Source organism: Ranitomeya variabilis, chromosome 1 (assembly GCF_051348905.1).
Source record: "Ranitomeya variabilis isolate aRanVar5 chromosome 1, aRanVar5.hap1, whole genome shotgun sequence".
NCBI classification, from domain to species: Eukaryota; Metazoa; Chordata; class Amphibia; order Anura; family Dendrobatidae; genus Ranitomeya; species Ranitomeya variabilis.
Window position 1 is genome coordinate 139,228,261 of NC_135232.1, and position 21,832 is coordinate 139,250,092.

The 21,832-nt window shown below is 41.7% G+C and overlaps 1 protein-coding gene across 4 annotated transcripts in view; it reads right to left on the minus strand.

Annotated features, from left to right (window-relative positions):
- KIAA0825 (KIAA0825 ortholog) overlaps nt 1-21,832 on the minus strand; it is a 565,784-nt gene that overhangs the window by 417,070 nt on the left and 126,882 nt on the right. For all 4 annotated transcript variants that reach the window (XM_077289188.1, XM_077289179.1, XM_077289208.1 and 1 more), the window contains exons 11-12: nt 16,819-17,001; nt 13,769-13,882 (exon numbers count right to left, since the gene is read on the minus strand). In XM_077289188.1, coding sequence (XP_077145303.1) covers nt 13,769-13,882; nt 16,819-17,001 — 297 coding nt within the window. The remainder of the gene's footprint in view (nt 1-13,768; nt 13,883-16,818; nt 17,002-21,832) is intronic.

The following is a 21,832-nucleotide window of genomic DNA, read 5'->3' on the forward strand; positions in this document are numbered from 1 at the left end:
GCAGTAACCTAACCACCGATCGACCAAACCACTGCACGACCAGCTCTATCCTCACCTACTGTATCCTCACCCATCCCTTGTAGACTGTGAGCCCTCGCGGGCAGGGTCCTCTCTCCTCCTGTACCAGTTGTGAATTGTATTGTGCAAGATTATTGTACTTGTTTTTACTATGTATACCCCTCCTCACATGTAAAGCACCATGGAATAAATGGCGCTATAATAAATAATAATAATAATTTACCGTATATACTCGAGTATAAGCCGACCCGAGTATAAGCCGACCCCCCTAATTTTGCCACAAAAAACTGGGAAAACTTATTGACTCGAGTATAAGCCTAGGGTGGAAAATGCAGCAGGTACCGGTGAATTTCAAAATTAGAAATAGATACTCCATACCATTGATTATGGCCCCATAGATGCTCCACATAAAGCTGTGCCATATAGAATGCTCTGCACCGTTCATTATGGCCCCATAGATACTCCACATAAAGCTGTGCCATATATACAATGCTCTGCACCGTTGCCCCATAGATAGCTGTGCCATATATATAATGCTCTGCACCGTTGCCCCATAGCTGTGCCATATAGTGCTCTGCACCGTTGCCCCATAGCTGTGCCATATAGTGCTCTGCACCGTTGCCCCATAGCTGTGCCATATAGTGCTCTGCACCATTGCCCCATAGCTCTGCCATATAGTGCTCTGCACTGTTGCCCCATACCTGTGCCATATAGTGCTCTGCACCATTGCCCCATAGCTCTGCCATATAGTGCTCTGCACCATTGCCCCATAGCTCTGCCATATAGTGCTCTGCACCATTGCCCCATAGCTGTGCCATATAGTGCTCTGCACCGTTGCCCCATAGCTGTGCCATATAGTGCTCTGCACCGTTGCCCCATAGCTCTGCCATATAGTGCTCTGCACCATTGCCCCATAGCTCTGCCATATAGTGCTCTGCACCGTTGCCCCATAGCTGTGCCATATAGTGCTCTGCACCGTTGCCCCATAGCTGTGCCATATAGTGCTCTGCACCGTTGCCCCATACCTGTGCCATATAGTGCTCTGCACCATTGCCCCATAGCTGTGCCATATAGTGCTCTGCACCATTGCCCCATAGCTCTGCCATATAGTGCTCTGCACTGTTGCCCCATACCTGTGCCATATAGTGCTGTGCACCATTGCCCCATAGCTCTGCCATATAGTGCTCTGCACCATTGCCCCATAGCTCTGCCATATAGTGCTCTGCACTGTAGCCCCATAGCTCTGCCATATAGTGCTCTGCACTGTTGCCCCATAGATGCTCCACATAAATCTGTGCTGCTGCAATAAACAAAATAAAACACATACTCACCTGTCTTGCTTGCAGCTCCTCGGCGCCATCTTCCCGGCGTCTCTCCGCACTGACAGATCAGGCAGAGGGCGGCGCGCACACTATATGCGTCATCGCGCCCTCTGCCTGAACAGTCAGTGCGGAGAGACGCCGGGAAGATGACGCGACGCCCGGCGTGTGGAACGAGGACAGGTGAATATGCGATACTTACCTGCTCCCGGCGTCCCGCTCCTTCCCCCTGCCTGTCTTCGGTGCCGCAGCCTCTTTCTCTGTCAGCGGTCACCGGCACCGCTTCATTAGAGAAATGAATATGCGGCTCCGCCCCTATGGGGGGTGGAGCAGCCTATTCATTTCTCTAATGAGCGGTCCCACGTGACCGCTCAGGGGAAGAGGCTGCGGCACCCGGAGACAGTGGGACGTGCAGGGGGAGCGCCAGGACCCCCGGAAGCAGGTAAGTATATGACCGTGCTCACCCGCCGACCCCACCACCGATCATGACTCGAGTATAAGCCGAGGGGGCACTTTCAGCCCAAAAATTTGGGCTGAAAATCTCGGCTTATACTCGAGTATATACGGTAATTGTTTTGTTTTTCAAATAAACTCGTGGGTGGTATTGTGTCTCAGGGCTCAATGGATCACTGAAATCAATCTTAAACACAACGTGATAATTAGTTTTCCAGGTGACTCTAATTAAAGGAAAACTACTTAAAAATGATATTCCACATTATTAAGCAGGCCACAGGTTTCAAGTAATATGGGAAATAAAAAGGATCTCTCTGCTGCTGAAAAGCATTAAATAGTGCAATGCCTTGGACAAGGGATGAAAACATTAGATATTTCACGAATACATAAGAGTGATCATCATACTGTGAAAAGATTTGTGACTGAAACAGAGCACAGACAGAGTTCATGCAGAGAAAGTCATAATGAGGAAGGTTTCTGCCTGACAAATTCATTGGATTAAGAGAGCAGCTGCCAAAATACCATTACAAAGCAGCAAACACTTATTTGAAGCTGCTGGTGACTCTGGAGTCCCTCGAGCCTCAAGGTTTAGGATCCTTCAAAAGCTTGCTGTGGTGCATAAACCTACTATTCGGCCACCCCTAAACAGTGTTCATAAGCAGAAACGGTTGCAGTGGGCCCAGACATACATGAAGACTAATTTTCAAACAGTCTTGTTTACTGATGAGCGTCGAGCAACCCTGGATGGTCCAGATGGATGGAGTAGTGGATGGTTGGTAGATGGCCAACATGTCTCAACAACGCTAGGACGTCAGCAAGGAGGTAGAGGAGTCATATTTTGGGCCAGAATCATGGGGAAACAGCTGGTAGGGCCCTTTAAAGTTCCTGAAGATGTGAAAATTACCTCTGCAAAGTATACAGAGTTTCTGACTGACAACTTTCTTCCATGGCATAAAAAGCAGAAACATGCCTTCAGGAGCAAAATCATCTTCATGCTGACAATGCACCATCTCATGCTGCAAAGAATACCTCTGAGTAATTGGCTGCTATGGGCATAAAAGGAGATAAAATCATGGTGTGGCCACCATCTTCCCCTGACCTCAACCCTATAGAGAACCTTTGGAGTATCATCAAGCAAAAGATCTATGAGGGTGGGAGGCAGTTCACATCAAAACAGCAGCTCTGGGAGGCTATTCTGACTTCATGCAAAGAAATACAGGCAGAAATTCTCTAAAAACTCACAAGTTCAATGGATGCAAGAATTGTGAAGGTGATATCAAAGAAGGGTTTCTACGTTAACATGTAACTTGGCCTGTTAGGATATTTTGGAGTTAAATTGCTTTTTTGTTCAGTGAATGTGACCTCCTAATGCTGCAAATTCCACAAATGAGCATTTTCAGTTCTTTAAAACATATCAAATGTTTAGAAATTCTACTGTGCCTAATAATTTGGAACAGTGCATTTTGAGTTTTTATTCATTTTGGAGATTATACTGTTATCATTGGGATGTTCCTTCAATAAAATTTGATGCATACTCTAACGGGTGATTACTTTTATTAGACTGACTGTCATTTGCACCGATCATTTAGGAAAATCCGAGAAAAATGTCATTTGCATAATAATTTGGAACATGGTGTACTCTCAAAAATACCATTGTACTCTAGTGTCTTGGGGCTATCATAGCATTACTTATATTAAACTGAGTATATAGGTAGTGAGGGGACATAAACTCTATTATTCATTTTTCGCTGCCTCTGTTGTGAGTTTATCAACTTTGTTCTACATATTAATTAGGGTGAATAGAAAAATTGCTTTCAATCTGTCAATCCTTTCCTTGTCCAGGTTGGGTGAGGTGTTAAGCCGCAGTGAGGAAAAGCGATGGAGTGCATCGCTCTGCCCACTGATTTATTACATGTGCACCCCTTCCTGTCTGGCGACTTACAGCACTCGATTCCCAGAAAGAGCACTGTCTGCAGTCTAAACTCCACGCACACACAGATTTCCCTTCTGTCTTCTGATGCCACTCGTTACACCCAGAAGTGCCAGGTCTCAGTAGCTTTGTCTGTGCGTGCACACTTGTATGTCAGTGATATCCTATGCTACATGTCTAATTCATTAAAAATACTTGCAACAAAGACAGAATGGTGAAAAGCAGTACAAAAAATGGCAAACAGAAGAACACACACATGGCCAGGAATCAATGTGCAAGTAAACAACAAGGGAAAAGGGAAAGAAGCCCCTAAACAAACCAACCTCATAACACAATACATAATATCTACAGCTACCGTTGTGATGGCAATACCTGGACACGTCAACCCAAATCATAAACCAATATATAGCGTTATCAAGAGGGTTTACGTGTCCAGGTATTGCCATCACAACAGTAGCTGAAGAGATAGATAGATAGATAGATAGATAGATAGATAGATAGATAGATAGATAGATAGATAGATAGATAGATAGACACACAAGAAAATAATACTAAATAGCAGCCGGTACATGACAGTATGACTATTTAAGGATCATGTGAAAAGTGCATTTTTTTGCACGTTTTCATTTCAAATCTCCACTGCAAAGAGCAATAGCTAAAATTCAGTAGCTGTAAATGACGTTATGTGTTATGCAACACTTAGTGAAAAACTTCCCATATGCATCTGCTTAAATGGAATTAATAAAAAAGTAATTTATAGAATATTCTGTTACAAATATAGTTTTTTTTTCCGTAACCAGATGGCGAATGATCAAGTTGCAATATATACAAATTTCTGGCACTTAAAAGTAGATGCAGATTGAAATATTCACAGGAAAGTGATTCGCTCTAAAGGGAGAAATTACATGCTGTAAGAAAAACCTTGGCCACCGAACGACCACCGATAGCTGTATGGAGTGGTTCTATGGTGGACATATGGAGAGGCATATGCTAGCTCATTCTCATAACTAATACAGCTCTGTGTGAGCAAGATGAGCCTCATAAATGCAAGAAGAGAAATCTCATGGAACAGAACAGGGCTATAATTTTAACTAAAGCGAATATCAACCAGAGAAAGAAAAAGCATTTACTCTTTTCGCTGAAAATTACAACAGATGTAAGGAGAAAATAGGTTATACGGAACGGCGCTATAAAGCAAATTAAGGTAAAGTAAAGGCACCGTTAGATAGTTCAGTTAATACAACAAAAGGACAAGCTCTACATAGGAAGACAACAATGAAAATATTTTTTAGACTGGAATTTATTGATATTTTTTCATATACAACTAATGGGCGTTGTAAAATTACACACAGCATCAATTGGTTCAGTAAACTTAGAAAATGTATTTAGAGGTTTGGTCATATAAGCACAATACAGAGATCAATGCATTTTTATTACATGTCCTTTGTTCCTTATGATCAATAAAATCATATGATAATGAAAGGATCCTATTTTGTTGAGCAAGGAATCTGATCAGTGGGCAGCGTGTTATACAGCAGGAGGAGCCGAGCAGATTGCTGTATAGTTTTGTAGGAAACATTTTATTTAACATTTATTATTTCAGTCCCTCCTCATTCTTGGCTAGAACGTCCAGTGGGTGTCTCTCAATGACTGACAACTCTCTGTATCTGTACTCCTCGATGGAAGGTTGTCAATCACTGATACAACCACCGGACCTCCTAGTCAAGAACAAGCATGGATTTAAATTACGGTAATAACATGTATACAATTTTATATCAATCTGATCAAATCCATTGCCCTATAACATAATGTCAGATTATTGCACAATTTTTTTATGGTTACAGGTTCCCTTTAATTTACACAGCCATAATGCTCACATAAATGACATAGTTACATAATATGGATAAAACAAAGACACATGTCCGTCAAGTTCAAAGGAGGGATAGGAGAGGATAAATGAAAGGGGTATAGCTAAATCTATAATGCTTGATCCAGTTTGCCCTAAAGAGCAAGTTTTTTACCCTAAACCCGAGTGTCAATTGACTGGATCAACATTCAGGACAAACATATTTTCTGCATGTACATAAGTACTGTATGTTATTTTCTTTAAAAAAAAAATAATTCTAAACTGTTTTCTAAACCATCGATGGCTCCCGCTGTGGTCAGCTCCTGAGGGAGGCTGGTCCACAGATTAATATGGTAGCTCTCATGGTAAAGAAGCCTTGTCTCCTCTGGAGTTTGAATCCTTTCTCCTCCTGATGGAGGGAATTCTCTCTTGTCGCTTGAAGGATTTTACATGAAAAAGTTTACACCATATTTTTTATGGGACAATTATGTAATTGTACAAGTTAATAATGTCCTTAGACATCTATTCTCAAGATGAAATAAACACAATTCTTGTAATCTTTCTTCAGAACTAAGATCCATAGTCCTGATTAGATTGTGCCTTTTCTTCCTACCTTTTTTGTGGGGTCCATTATATTGTAGGGAGCACTACGTGGGGCCCATTATACTGTATGGAGCACTATGTGGGGCCCGTTATACTGCATGGAGCACTATGTGGGGCCCATTATACTGCATGGAGCACTATGTGGGGTCCATTATACTGTATGGAGCACTATGTGGGGCCCATTATACTGCATGGAGCACTATGTGGGGCCCATTATACTGCATGGAGCACTATGTGGCAGGGCCGGACTGGGACTAAAATTCAGCCCTGGCATTTGAAGTTACATAGGCCCACTTGTCACATGGTGACTGTATACTATCTTTATACACTTGTAGGCAGGGCCGGTTTTAGGCAAAGTGGGGCCCTACGCCTAGGCAAAGGTTAAAATGGGGCCCCAAATGCTAACATACTGCACATCACACAAAAGCATTTCGGTTGTATTTACAAGCGCTGAGTTCAGGCCGCTAAATGAGTTTGATCAACAATACAGAAGTTGTTCAACGCTTGTTTCCCGGCCTCTTTCCACCAGCTGAGGAATAATGATGGGACAGAACGATCACTAATAGATCACTAACAGATCACCATACAGTATCATGTTATCAGCAGCACATATACAGTTTACACCGGCGATGTCCTGCTGAGAACAATGATTTTTGTTCCGGCAAAAACAATCTGAATATGCAGCATTTTACTTGTTTAGTAAAATACACCACATAGTCCTTCATATATTATAATGTGCTCCACAGTCCTCCATATAGTATAATACACTCCCTATAGTCCTCCATATATTAAAATACACTGCTCAGTCCTCCATATAGCATAATGCACTCCTTATAGTGCTCCATATAGCATAATGCACCGCCATAGTCATCCATGTTGTACAATTCACTTCCCATAGTATAATGCACCCCATAATTCTTCATATAGTATAACGTAACGTATTCCCCATAGTCCTCGATACAGTATAATGCAGCCCACATATAGTATAATGCAGCCACCACCCTACAGAGTATAATGCAGCCACCCCAGAGTATAATGCAGCCACCCCACAGAGTATAAGGCAGCCACCCCAGAGTATAATGCAGCCACCTCACAGAGTATAATGCAGCCACCCCAGAGTATAATGCAGCCACCCCACAGAGTATAATGCAGCCACCCCAGAGTATAATGTAACCCCATAGAATATAATACAGCCCACCTCCCCATAATATATAATGTAGCCCCAGATAGAATATAATGCAGCCCCCCATAGTATATAACAGTCTCCCCCATAGAATATAATATACCCTGACAATAGTATATAACACAGCCACATAGTACATAACATGGCCTCCCCATAGAATATAATATACTCCCCATAGTATATAGCAAAGCCCGCATAGTATATAGCACAACCCGCATAGTATATAGCACAGCCTGCATAATATAGCACAGCCCGTGTAGTAGATAACACAGCCCACACAGCAGTATACAGCACAGCCCACACAGTAGTATACAGCACAGACCACACAGTAGTATACAGCACAGCCCGTGTAGTAGTATAGAGCACAGCCCGTGTAGTAGTATACAGAACAGCCCGCATAGTAGTATACAGCACAGCCCACACAGCAGTATATACAGCACAGCCCACACAGTAGTATATACAGCACAGCCCACACAGTACTATATACAGCACAGCCCACACAGTACTATACAGCACAGACCGCGTAGTAGTATACAGCACAGCCCACACAGTACTATATACAGCACAGCCCACACAGTAGTATACAGCACAGACCGCGTAGTAGTATACAGCACAGCCCACACAGTACTATATACAGCACAGCCCACACAGTAGTATACAGCACAGCCCACACAGTACTACATACAGCACAGCCCACACAGTAGTATACAGCACAGCCCGCATCTATTCTACTCCTCCCCCCCCGAGAATGGCCCCACAGTCCGGTAAAAAAAACAAAACACACTCCTCACCTCTCCTCGTGCGCCGCGTTGCTTCCTGCTCTTGTCTCAGCGGCTGCAGTCTGCCCGGGACACAGCAGGTGCGCGATGATATGACGTCATCGCGCACCCGCAGTGTCAGAGGCAGAGCGGGGAATTATGGGAGAGGGAGCGTCTGTAGACGCTCTCTCCTCCATCATTGCATTCAACTGTACCGGTGGTTGAATGCGACGGCGGGGGGGGGGGGTGAGTCGGCAGCGGCGGGGGGAGGCGGATCGAGCGGCCCACTACTGGCACCTGCCCTTCTGGCATTTGCCAGAAGTGCCCAATGGCCAGTCCAGCCCTGCTTATTACTGTGATTTTTTTTTTTTACAACAGTTTTTTGGGTCTTACTGTGCTCTTCTGTGTCTTCAAATTTCTTGGTGGTGTGTGAACATGTTCCTACAGACTTGTTCATAATGTGCAAGTAGCCCATGTGTTTCGGTTTCCATAATTGTTCTCTTGTGTCTACAAGACTGGGGAGGTATCCACCACTCCTTGTGGGTCATTTGCACAAAAGCTGTTCCATTCAACGTGTCCACATGGACATTCCCTGTCTGAACCCTGCTTATACAGGTAATATACAGATGACCAGGATTTAAATACATCAGATATGGATTACATACATCAGTTAGGACTGCTCTATATGGGTATACCTTGATGTTTGGTGGAGCACCTTAGTATAATTTTTTTTTGCAAAAAAACGTATCAACCAAATACCCTGTTTTTTCCATCTTTTTACTAGCAGTTGCTTATTACTGTGATTTTATTTTTTACAACAGTGTTTTTGGTCTTACTGTGCTCTTTTGTGTCTTCAAGTTTCTTGGTGGTGTGTGAACATGTTCCTACAGACTTGTTCATAACATGCAAGAAGCCCATGTGTTTCAGTTTCCACTAGTGTGAATAGTGGCAGAGAGTAACCGGGTTCCAACTGGACTCCCAGCTTTGGAGGAACTTAAAAAATGTAAAAGGACCAGCTGCCAATGTCTTGGTGCCAGACATTACAGGGCTCTTCTCCAGGTCTTGTCGAGTTCAGTCCTCAAATGTTCAGCACAAAGGGAACCAACATAAGATTTGTGATGTGAATGTGATGTTACATATCCATCATGTACACTACATTCATCAGCACATACGGTATAAGGGAAGATAAAAAATAAGTTTTCGTTATTTTTACTCTTTATTTGCATATTGCTGACATATGTTGCAGTGCTGTACAACCAGGTGCACGACAAGCACACACAAAAACAAGAAAATAACGAGAAAAACAGAAGGTGAGGAGATTCTTAGCATCTTCAAATCAAATACAGAATTGTAAATTTGTTGTCTCGAGACTGAAGAAAACCATATCACTAATGCTACCTATTGATATCAGCTAGCGAGACAGTCTCCTCCCTTCTGGGAGAGAGCTAATTTTTATACATTTTCACATGAAGCATTAGTAATAAGACTCTTTACATAACTAGTACCCCCCACCAGCGATCAAATACTTATCACCAATTCTTAGGATCTGGCCTTATACAAAGAGGTGGACTTTTTCTATAGGTACCATCACACTAAACAACTTTACAACGAGAACGACAACGATCTGTGACGTTGCAGCGTCCTGGATAGCGATCTCGTTGTGTTTGACACGCAGCAGCGATCTGGATCCCGCTGTGATATCGCTGGTCGGAGCTAGAAGTCCAGAACTTTATTTGGTCGTCAGATCGGCGTGTATCGTCGTGTTTGACAGCAAAAGCAATGATGTCAGCAATGTTAAACATGGAGCTAACGAACTGTGAGAACGATAAGTGAGTCACCGCTACGTCACAGGATCGCTCCTGCATCGTTGTGGAGCTGCTGTGTTACATCTCTACAGCGACCTAAACAGCGACACTGCAGCGATCGGCTCGTTGTCTATATTGCTGCAGCGTCGCTGAGTGTGACAGTACCTTAAATCACCCAGCAAATGAGAACATCACAGAGATCCTTCATCTATTGATAGACGCCTGGTTCTGCAGATCCTAGCTATAACAACAGCTGCGGTTACTACAGCTGTTGTGTGGATGTGGTCAGTAAGTACAAGAGCAAGCAGTTGTCTCAATGATCCAGGAGAACATTGCTGGAGCAATTGTATTGTATATGTTTTGGCCCATGTTTGTTTTTGGGGTGACTTATTGTTGGTTAGCCTCTAGTGTAAATACTTGTTCTGTTGCTTCATTTTGTCATCTTTCTGCAGGGGCTTCAATGTCAGTGCGGTAGTCATCTAGAGTAGATTGGTCACCTTGAACCCTACCTAGTCTGTAGGGCCTTGGAATCAACTCTGAAGACCCAGTTGTGATTGAGAACTCAACCTGATGCTAAAAAGGTGAAGCAAACACCAGAGATGGAGACTATTGAGGTAAACCCTACTCTTCTATCCTTTCCAACTCACCAACATTGGTCTCAACGATGGTATGATTTTGGAATCTGAACAGGGGCATAGCTAGAAGGGAGGAGAGATAGGAGACTCACTTGGTTCCTGGTGCCTAAGTGTTGCAGGTGCTCATATGCCCTTCTGTCACACCAATGTTATAAATTACACGTTATTAAAATTTTGCTTCTGCGCCTAGTATATTTATATTATAGATCTGAGTCTGAAAAATCCACTTTAGATAGTTTTGGATCTAGTGATTGCTTCTCTTGGAGTATAAGGATCATCTGTTCTGCTCCATCCAAATATTCAGATGGTGTTGGACAGAAGATCATTAACATCAGTGGAGAACATATATTTGGCTAGACATCCCTGGTGGTGGGGAAATAGATTCTTCACCCGTAATATGTCAGTACATAGGTGTTTGATGTTCACTAGATATTTTCTCCCTCTAGACGTTCTAACATCTCCCAGGCTTGGTCTATTCTGGCATTCACCTCCTTGCAGCTAATGTAGTAATGTGCTGAGAGTCGACCATCACTTTTGTTCACACTCACCAACTCTCCTGAAATGTGTGGGTGACCACAGAGGGGAGACCACCCAGACTGCCGGAAAAGCTGGAAGATCTCAGAGATATTGCAGAAGTCTCCCAAAACTTCAGCAGATCTTTTCACAGTCATGACACTGATCTCCAGTATCCAGAGACACCTTCATGGGGCTGGAACATGGCATGATATGGATGGGGGTGTTATGACAGAAAGAGGCATGGTGATGCAAATAAAAATTTGGAGGCCATTTTGCTCTCTGAAATTCAACAAGATGCTTTCATTGCTTGCTCTTAAGCCTTTCTCATGTCCTTGGATTATTCTCTTGTTGTCTGCACTGAGTAGTAACCATTATAAATGCAAACAATGATAATAATAACCAGACCAACCTGGTCAAATGCCAGGACCCACTGGGCTTGTGGTCTTTAGATGTCATTGCTCCTCAAGTAATTGTGGGGGGCATCAGATTGTTTTACATAATGTACCTCTCCACGCATAGTGGACACGGGATTTCACAAAATCCCCTCCACTATGCTGGAACATCTGGACGCTGCGTGTTTGCCGCTGCAGCGTCAATCACGCAGCGTTTACTTACCGTGGACACGTACCCTTAGTGGTGTGGGAGCAGAGTGGACACAGCTTTTTTTTTTCTTCTTAATTCTATTTATGCTTGCCTTTCAACAGTTTCTTTTCTCCTAGGTAAAACTCCGGGGCTTTCTGTTCTTCTGCTCAGGACCCTCGTTTATCAGCAGCTCCTAAATCTTTTCTGTCCCTGCCACCGCGCTGGACAGGAGGAAGTGGGCGGTCCGATGTCCTGATCACAAACAGCAGTAAGTGCAGGTGGCTGGGTCGGAGCTGCACAGAAAAGCGGAGCGCGCCCCCCTCCCCCTGCCTGTCTCAGTTACCTCACTGCTGCTTGTGACCAGGACATCAGAGGGCCGCTGCAAACTTCATCCTGTGTGGTGATTTTAATAGAGCAGGGCAGCTCGATCGCTTCCGACTGCAGGAGCTGACAGCATGAAGGGGGGCAAAAGATCGAGCGGCCCACTACAGGGACCGGCCGTTCTGGCATTTGCCAGAACTGCCCGATGGCCAGTCCGGCCCTGCTATGTGGGGTCCATTATACTGTATGGAGTGCTATATGGGGCACAGTATACTGTATAGAGCACATTGTTGGGCCATTATACTGTATGGAGGACTATGTGGGGCACATTATACTGCTTGGAGGACGATGTGGGGCCATTATACCGTATGGAGCACTATGTGGGGCCCATTATAATGTATGGAGCACTATGTGGGACATATATTATATGGGGTCCATTATACTGTATAAATGACTATGTAGGGGCCATTATACTGAATGGAGGACTATTTGTGCTCGATTATACTGTATGGAGGACTATGTGAGGACCATTATAATGTGTGGAGGGCTGTCTTGGGTTTACAGTTGGGGAATCATACTATGATTTACTTAATCATACTGTGATTTAAAGAAGCCTTCTAAATTTTCCAATATACTCAAACATTGTATCATATCATGTATTATACCAAAATTATGCTGAATTTATAAAGCACTTACAATCTAAACTACTTAAGACATTCACTTGTTGTCAATGGGTACAGAAAGTGTATCACCAATCCCTCCCATCATGAAAACTGGCGGTCAGTTGCCCACTGTGAGTGAAGCACAGAAGAACTCAATTCAAACTACATGGGACTGAAAGATAGCCAACTACTGTGAATGGCTATATTTATCAGTCATATACCCATTCACTTATAAAAACTAAACTTTCTCCTCACTGAAAGATCGAATTACATGCTACCTATGGAAGTCTATACATAGTGGAATTAAATATGCAAATTGCCTCTACTGAGAAAAAGAGGACTTAAACTCTATAGCGCCACCTTATACATAGGGGAGGGAGATGTTGGAGGAGATGGACAGAGAGACTCTTAAAGTTGCTGCTCCCTCTGATGATGTGGGTTTGCTTCAGGTACTTCAGTTCCCTTCACATACCATAAAAAATACTTGGAGGCTAAGGCTATGTGCACACGTCAGGAATCTTTGCAGAATTTTCCTGACCCAAACCGGACTTTTTCTGCAGGAAATCCACATGCATTTTTTGCCCGTTTTTTTCCGGAGCTTCCTCAATGCAATATATAGCGACAAACACGTGAAAAATCCGCAAAATTAATGAACATGATGCGTTTTTTACAGGGAAAAAAAGCAACATGCACAAAATTTAAGGACTGCATTCTATTAATAGGATGCTTAATGTATGCGTTTTTTCGCGGTTTTATCGCATTTTTATAGCGAAAAAAACGTGAAAAATCGGGAACGTGTACACACAGCCTAATTTGGAAAGTGAGACCCAAAAAGGGGTGATCTCTGTATAGTGCTGTGGAAGCTGTTGGCGTTATATAAAAATGCACTAAATGCAATACGATCATTAATAATAAATTGGTTATATGTAAGTTTTCCTTCCATAAAACAGATCTTCAATACATTTATGTATGAATAATCATGAATTCATCATTGTAGCCCAACTATAATGAGATAGAAATGTATTATAGCTTGAGATAAAATAAATTGTCTCGAAGCATAAAAACACACAGATAAAAGAGAACAAGATATTTCAAACACACATCAAAGTTTGCAGTAATAAAACAAAGGACACTTACTTAGACAAAGAAGGGAATAGGTTTGGATTAATAAAAGTGAGCCAGAATAAAAAGTCTTCTGAAGCTGGATCTGAAGAAAGTGACTGAAACTCGGACAAACTCTTCTTGATAGTTCTGGAAAGACATTACTTGCAATGAGAAATTAAAACAATACAATCTTCTTATTAGAACTGAAACGCTCTTCTAATAGTTGCAGCAATTTTATATCATGAATAAATATTCTTCAAAGAACAGTTTAACATAGATTTTCTTTGAATTAATTCAAAGTAAAATGACACAAAAGAACAAAACTTTCCAGTGAAGTCTAAACTTAATGTCCTAATACTAGTGGTTGAGGTCCTCAATACCTTCACTATGAGTAAATAACAGATAAAGTTATTGGAGTTAAATAGAATCCCGCACAAACCCATTCTGGGGCATGAGTCAATGCAGTTATTTCCGAGATGTGCCGTAATTCCAATTATCTATTACACCCTGTAACGAACGGGCAATTTTTCATTTTTCTGCGCTTTTGTTTTTTCCGAACAATTTTGTAAAAGCGATAACTTTTTAATGTTTTGATCGACATAGCCATTTGAGAGCTTGTTGTTTTAAGGGAGGAATGTAGTTTTAAAGGACATCATTCATTTTTTTATAAAAGTGTAATGAAGCAGTTAAATGAAACACAATCCTCCCTTGCTTTTTTGAGTTTAGTTTTAAGGCCATGTGCACACGTTGCGGTTTTTACTGCGGATCCGCAGCGTTTTTGACGCTGCGGATCCGCAGCAGTTTTCCATGCGGTGTACAGTACCATGTTAACCTATGGAAAATAAAAACACCAAATGGTGTCAATAAGTATTACTTACTGAAGACTTTTTTTTTCCAAATCTATGTGAAAAAAACTGTGTGAACACCCTGAGAACCAAGTTTGCACAACTGTGTGAATGTGCACCAGATAGATACCATTGAAACTATTACTGTAATGGACAGTACATGCTGTGATTTTTCAGATCTATCATGTATACTACGTTGGTCAGTGTGTTGCCCGAGTGTGGTCCTTTGCGACACAGACAGTATACTAACCAAAAATATGCTGCTGTGCGCTGACCCATTCACTGTCGCCTACATTGTATGTTGGTCCTGGGCCAGATCGCCTTTGGAGGAGCACAGATGTAAATCATTTCAGACATTGAGTTGTCTTAGACATGGTGCAGCAGTCACGACCGTGATCAAAGCGTTTACACTGGAAAACGTGCTTCTAATTATTCCAGGATCAGTAAGTATTTTCAGATATGAATTCCTGATACTTTAACTCTTAACCAAATCTATTTATTGACTTATCAGTTATGCCTGTCCAACTATAACTTATAATAATTTTTTTTGCATTCAATCTGCTGCCTGAGTGAAGGGTGAGAGTGACATTAAGCTGTGGGGTGGTTACCATTCACTGGAGAAATATATGTTCAGCTCCTACATGGCTCCAAATGTGAATCGAATGTCGAAGAAAGGACACAACTTCAGGCTGGAATCAGGTTAAGGCTGCGATCACACCATCAGTATTTGGTCAGTATTTTACATCAGTATTTGTAAGCCAAAACCTGGAGTGGGTGATAAATGCAGAAGTGGTGCATATGTTTCTATTATACTTTTCCTCTAATTGTTCCACTCCTGGTTTTGGCTTACAGATACTGATGTAAAATACTGACCAAATACTGCTAGTGTCACGGCAGCCTAAGATTGTCATTTCACAAGACCAGATACTCCCAAACAAATGTATCTTAAAATAGTAGTTTACTATTAGTCGTCCTAAAAAAAGATAGTTCTATACAGTTAATATTGGGACATCCTGAAGATAAATAGAACACTAAGGCTGGTTTCACATATGCGGTCGGGAGGGCTGCGGATGGCAGCGTGCTTCCTCCCTTCTTCCTCCTTGAAGCTCCCCCTACTCTGCATGTGTCCTGCATACCTATCTGTAACATTGGGTACACAGGGACGTGTTTTGTATGCGGATGCGCCCGCATGCGGCGATTTGATGTGTGCGGCGACTGCACGGAAACGTCAATATCGGCCTGAACAATTTTGATGGTCTTGATGAATTTGGACCCAAGTGTTGGGATTTTTTAGCCAGCTTGTAGAGTGAGGGTATTAAGATGTTGTCTCATGAAGAAAACCACATTTCATATGTCGTATTACACTATAAGGGGTCAGGTCTCCCATTTTGGACCCACCCCAGGAGACAGAATGGAAAGCATTAAAAAAAAGAACAGTTCTCACTTTGGTGGAACACTTCTCACATGGTTCACCCTTTATTTCAATGGCCACTATGCTGTACTAAATTTGGCACTGCAGAGAACATCTATGATGATAAACAGCCCTCCTTAGTAAGAACAGCTGATTTATTGGGGCTTCTAAATCATTTAATTATGGTAATTTCAATCAAAAAATGTATTTTTAAAAAAAAATATGAAAGTCTTACAGCTAAAGTATAGGTCACTCCTACTTTAACGGTTTTAAAAAAATTCTGCAAAAGGAAAGTGGCTAAGAGGAGTGTTAAAATGTGTCACAATAATGATCCAAGGGTAGTTATCCTATATAAGGAAGCTATGCTAATCTTAAAGGGGTTGGCCACCTTGCCTTTATTTTAATAGATGTTTTGGGGACATGATTTGGTGGCACTTACTAATATATATCTATTACATGTTCTCCCTCCTCACCGACAGCAGAGTACGTCTCTCCACAAAATGTCGGCTGATGGAGGAGAATGAGACCATTCCTATCTATCTGCCTCCTCCAATTGAAAAGCAGCGTTCTCATGTGCAGGGTTTTCGATTGGTGGAAGCTGAAGGACAGGTCTGGCCACATGATCTTCCATTAAAAGCCATTGTGAGAACAGCAGTGTAAGGCGGAGGGGTTTCTCTAAGATATAAAAAAAAAAACTAAGAAAAGGAAAAAGATGATCGAGTACATTTAATTTTGAGCCGGACAAAGTTTAAGAAAAAAGTTTGATTGCCAAAAAGTTGTGGCGAAAGAGCAACAATGGGCTAGACCACACACAAGCAGATACTTACTGTGTCAAACATTCCAGGGGTGCTGATAATACGCTCATAGTTGTAAGCAGGCTGTTACAGTGATTGTGTATCTTATAGACTGTGCTGTTAGGATTACGAGTTGTTGGTACAAGTTCTTCAACACTGGTGCATACCGACCACAGAAAGTTTTCTACACAAGATAGGATAGCCAGGACATCAACTCTGTAGCGAAGATAAAATAAAAAGTCACAGAAACGAAAAGTAACTAATAAAATTAACTGTAATATATCTGGTCATTGAAACTGTTTTTTAAACTGTACATCATAAGTGTTTACTACCTCCCCCCCAAATCACGCTATATGGACTTTTATAGGAGTGTGCAGATAGGAAATCATTTATGGAAGAAAGCAGTCATGTTATCTAACGACTCAATCAGACATCCCTGGCAATAGAATCGAAGAATACAAAAACTAGTGTGACATTGTCACATTAAAGCAAAGTCTAGAAATAAAAAGGCAATAGTGTGACAATTTCAATACATTATTTTTTTTTTCTTCACAGCTTTTGACTTGATGAATAAACGATTTGCAAGAAGATCGATCTTGTGCAAGGCTAGAAAGTTCCAACAGGGTCTTTGCATTGTTATGTTGATAGTATCAAGTCATTGGGTTGTTGGTCTACCTCTTCTTCTTGTTCCTGCTATTCTTCTGACCATGATGTCCTTCTCCAGTGATTAATGTCTTTGTACGAAGTGTCCAAAGCAGACAAGTCTGAGCTTGGTGATCTTTCCTTTGAGTGACATGCCTGGCTTGGTTTCTTCCAACATTGATTTGTTTGTTCTTCTTGCCATCCATGGTACTGATAACATCCTCTTCAGCACCACATTTCTAACGCGCTGATTCTTCTTCTATCTTGTTTCTTTATCTCAATCAAGAGAACCAATGGAAGTTTTATAAAAATTAACAAACTTTATTAATGACAATATACATAGTAAAAACACAAGCACGTCAGAAACTGACTGTGCGATGGACAATAAAGTGCAAATAAAGACACCAGACAAATGAGGTCTGCCACACGGTAAACACTGTATGCTCACATTTACATTGTACATGCAGACAAAAATATTCCAACCGAAAGCCCAAAGGCTATTTGTCTCATTGGGGGTAAACCATAATTTTTTAAAACCATAAGCCCCAAATGATAGCCATGTGGGAGATTCCCCTTATCCGGTACACTTAATGAATGTCAGGCACAAATCCATAATCATTGCCCCATATTGTGTCCGTGAAAAAGGGATAGTTAGAAAACCATGTCTCACCTAGTGCAGGTAGACCTCTGCACGCACCGACGCGCGTTTCGCTGCCGTTAGCCTCGCTTTCTCAAGGGGAAGTGTGAAAGCGAGGCTAACGGCAGCGAAACGCGCGTCGGGGTGCATGCAGAGGTCTACCTGCACTAGGTGAGACATGGTTTTCTAACTATCCCTTTTTCACGGACACACTATGGGGCAATGATTATGGATTTGTGCCTGACATTCATTAAGTGTACCGGATAAGGGGAATCTCCCACATGGCTATCATTTGGGGCTCATGGTTTTAAAAAATTATGGTTTACCCCCAATGAGACTAATAGCCTTTGGGCTTTCGGTTGGAATATTTTTGTCTGCATGTACAATGTAATTGTGAGCATACAGTGTTTACCGTGTGGCAGACCTCATTTGTCTGGTGTCTTTATTTGCACTTTATGGTCCATCGCACAGTCAGTTTCTGACATGTGCTTGTGTTTTTACTATGTATATTGTCATTAATAAAGTTTGTTAATTTTTATAAAACTTCCACTGGTTCTCCTGATTGATATAGCTATTTTATGGAGGTAAATGTGATGGTTGGGTGACGGACAGTAGTCACCATAATGAATCTGGAAATTTTTGTACTTGTTTCTTTATCTTCCAGGTTTCGTATCCGCATGTCACCATAGACAAGATCAAACTATGTACGAGCCATGCCTTCCTCGACAATGAAATGTCCAGCGACTTGTGATTTTCCCTATCCTATTGTCTTCCGGTATCATCGCTGCATCTTGAGTGATCATTGATCTGAGTAGTTTAAACTCCTTTACAACTTCCAGTTCATTACGGTCCACTTCAAATGTGTCCCGGTCATACCTGGCAGTAGTCAATATCTTTGTCTTCTTTGTAATGAGTAGCAGGCCCATGTTCAAGCTTTACAGGTTAATAATAAGCATGAACATGAGTGACGTCATCAAAACGTATATTGTCTAAAACTAAAGGCAAAAACTGATATGGCATCACAACATTTGAAGAAATCTTTTAAATACAGACAAAGGCTATATGCATATGTGGCACTGCCGTTATTACTATGTAATTAAAATAAAATACAGCCTTGGAATTAAAAGGGGTTTTTAATTTTCTGGAAAGTGGACGCTTTAAAATACCAATAAGAGCATGTATTTGCCTTTCCTGGGTCCAGATCCATGGAACTCAATGTTGGTTGCAGCAGTGACATCACTCCGACAGCGCACATCACCGCTGAGGCGGATCACTGAGCCCGCACTTGTACTTTACATCACTATGTTCTGATGGAAAAAAATCCCCTAAGAAAATCATTTGCAAGGGATTATAATTCTTCATGCAAAAGTTTGGACACACCTTCTCATTTAAACATTTTTCTGTATTTTCATGACTATGAAAATTGTACATCCACACTGAAGGCATCAAAACTATTAATTAACACACGTGGAATTGTATACTTAACAAAAAAGTGTGAAACAACTGAAATTATGTCTTATATTCTAGGTTCTTCAAAGTAGCCACCTTTTTCTTTGATGACTGCTTTGCACACTCTTGGTATTCTCTTGATGAGCTTCAAGAGGTAGCCACCGGGAATGGTTTTCACTTCACAGGTGTGCCCTGTCAGGTTTAATAAGTGGGATTTCTTACCTTATAAATAGGGTTGGGACCATCAGTTGTGTTGTGCAGAAGTCTGGTGGATACACAGCTGATAGTCCTACTGAATAGACTGTTAGCATTTGTATTATGGCAAGAAAAAAGCAGATAAGTAAAGAAAAACGAGTGGCCATCATTACTGTAAGAAATGAAGGTCAGTCAATCCAAAAAATTGGGAAAACTTTGAAAGTGTCCCCAAGTACAGTGGCAAAAACCATCAAGCGCCACAAAGAAACTGGCTCACATGAGGACCGCCCCAGGAAAGGAAGACCAAGAGTCACCTCTGCTTCTGAGGATAAGTTTATCCGAGTTACCAGCCTCAGAAATCGCAGGTTAACAGCAGCTCAGATTAGAGAGCAGGTCAATGCCACACAGAGTTCTAGCAGCAGACACATCTCTACAACAACTGTTAAGAGGAGACTTTGTGCAGCAGGCCTTCATGGTAAAATAGCTGCTAGGAAACCACTGCTAAGGACAGGCAACAAGCAGAAGAGACTTGCTTGGGTTGAAGAACATAAGGAATGGACATTAGACCAGTGGAAATCTGTGCTTTGGTCTGATGAGTACAAATTTGAGATCTTTGGTTCCAACCACCGTGTTTTTGGACGACGCAGAAAAGGTGAACGGATGGACTCTACATGCCTGATTCCCACCGTGAAGCATGGAGGAGGAGGTGTGATAGTGTGGGGGATTCTTTGCTGGTGACACTGTTGGGGATTTATTCAAAATTGAAGGCCTACTAAATCAGCATGGCTACCACAGCATCTTGCAGTGGCATGCTATTCCATCCGGTTTGCGTTTAGTTGGACGATCATTTATTTTTCAACAGGACAATGACCCCAAACACACCTCCAGGCTGTGTAAGGGCTATTTGACCAAGAAGGAGAGTGATGGGGTGCTACGCCAGATGACCTGGCCTCCACAGTCACCAGACCTGAACCCAATCGAGATGGTTTGGGGTGAGCTGGACCGCAGAGTGAAGGCAAAAGGGCCAACAAGTGCTAAGCATCTCTGGGAACTCCTTCAAGATTGTTGGAAGACCATTCCCGGTGACTACCTCTTGAAGCTCATCAAGAGAATGCCAAGAGTGTGCAAAGCAGTCATCAAACAAAAGGTGGATACTTTGAAGAACCTAAAATATAAGACATAATTTCAGTTGTTTCACACTTTTTTGTTAAGTATATAATTCCACATGTGTTAATTCATAGTTCTGATGCCTTCAATGTGAATGTACAATTTTCATAGCCAGGAAAATACAGAAAAATCTTTAAATGAGATGATGTGTCCAAACTTTCGGTCTGTACTGTATACTGTATATACACATTAGTCTTAAATAATAAATTGTATGTGCATAGACTGCCACTGTCCCTGGCAGCACATGTCCTAGTAACACAGCACGATGACTATGAGGCGCTACACGAGAGCCCACTGCAATCAGGTTTTTAAGAATCTATGGCAGTAATTGTAAAGGAGCAAGCACTGCAATTTTCAGTGAGGTTCTCATTGACATCTGTCAGATTACTTAATTTGTACAAAAAAGCAGTAGAAGGATATAATGCAAATCAATGAATAATTAGAAGTGTCTGAGCATGGAGTGTGGTGCGTCTAGTGTATGTATAAATAAGCCGCACAGCAATCCCAATACATTATTATGTACTGTACATCAAAATGTCAGGAAGAATTTGTAACACATCAATGCTTGATTTATGGAGAACGGTTTATTCACTTCTCTGCAGGAAATATAAACACTGCATTACTAAATGATGAAGCATGACAACTCCATTCTCTTTTACATATTCAACATAAATACAGTAAATATAGAAAATGCCGACATAAACATTATTCCACCTCCACTACCAGCAGAGAATTGTCTAGAGAAGCTCGGACCACATACTTTCCTCGTACAGTACTGTTCAGTGAGCAGACCTGGGGTTCACCTATTATCACATCTAGACAAGAACATGATTAAGTTTTTTTTTTTTTACGGAAATTAGTATGAGGACTGAGTGATATTCTGATCATTTCACTGTAAAATAACAGCCAGCCTTCACCTATAAGAAGTGATGAACGTTCAATCACAAGAAAGTGAAT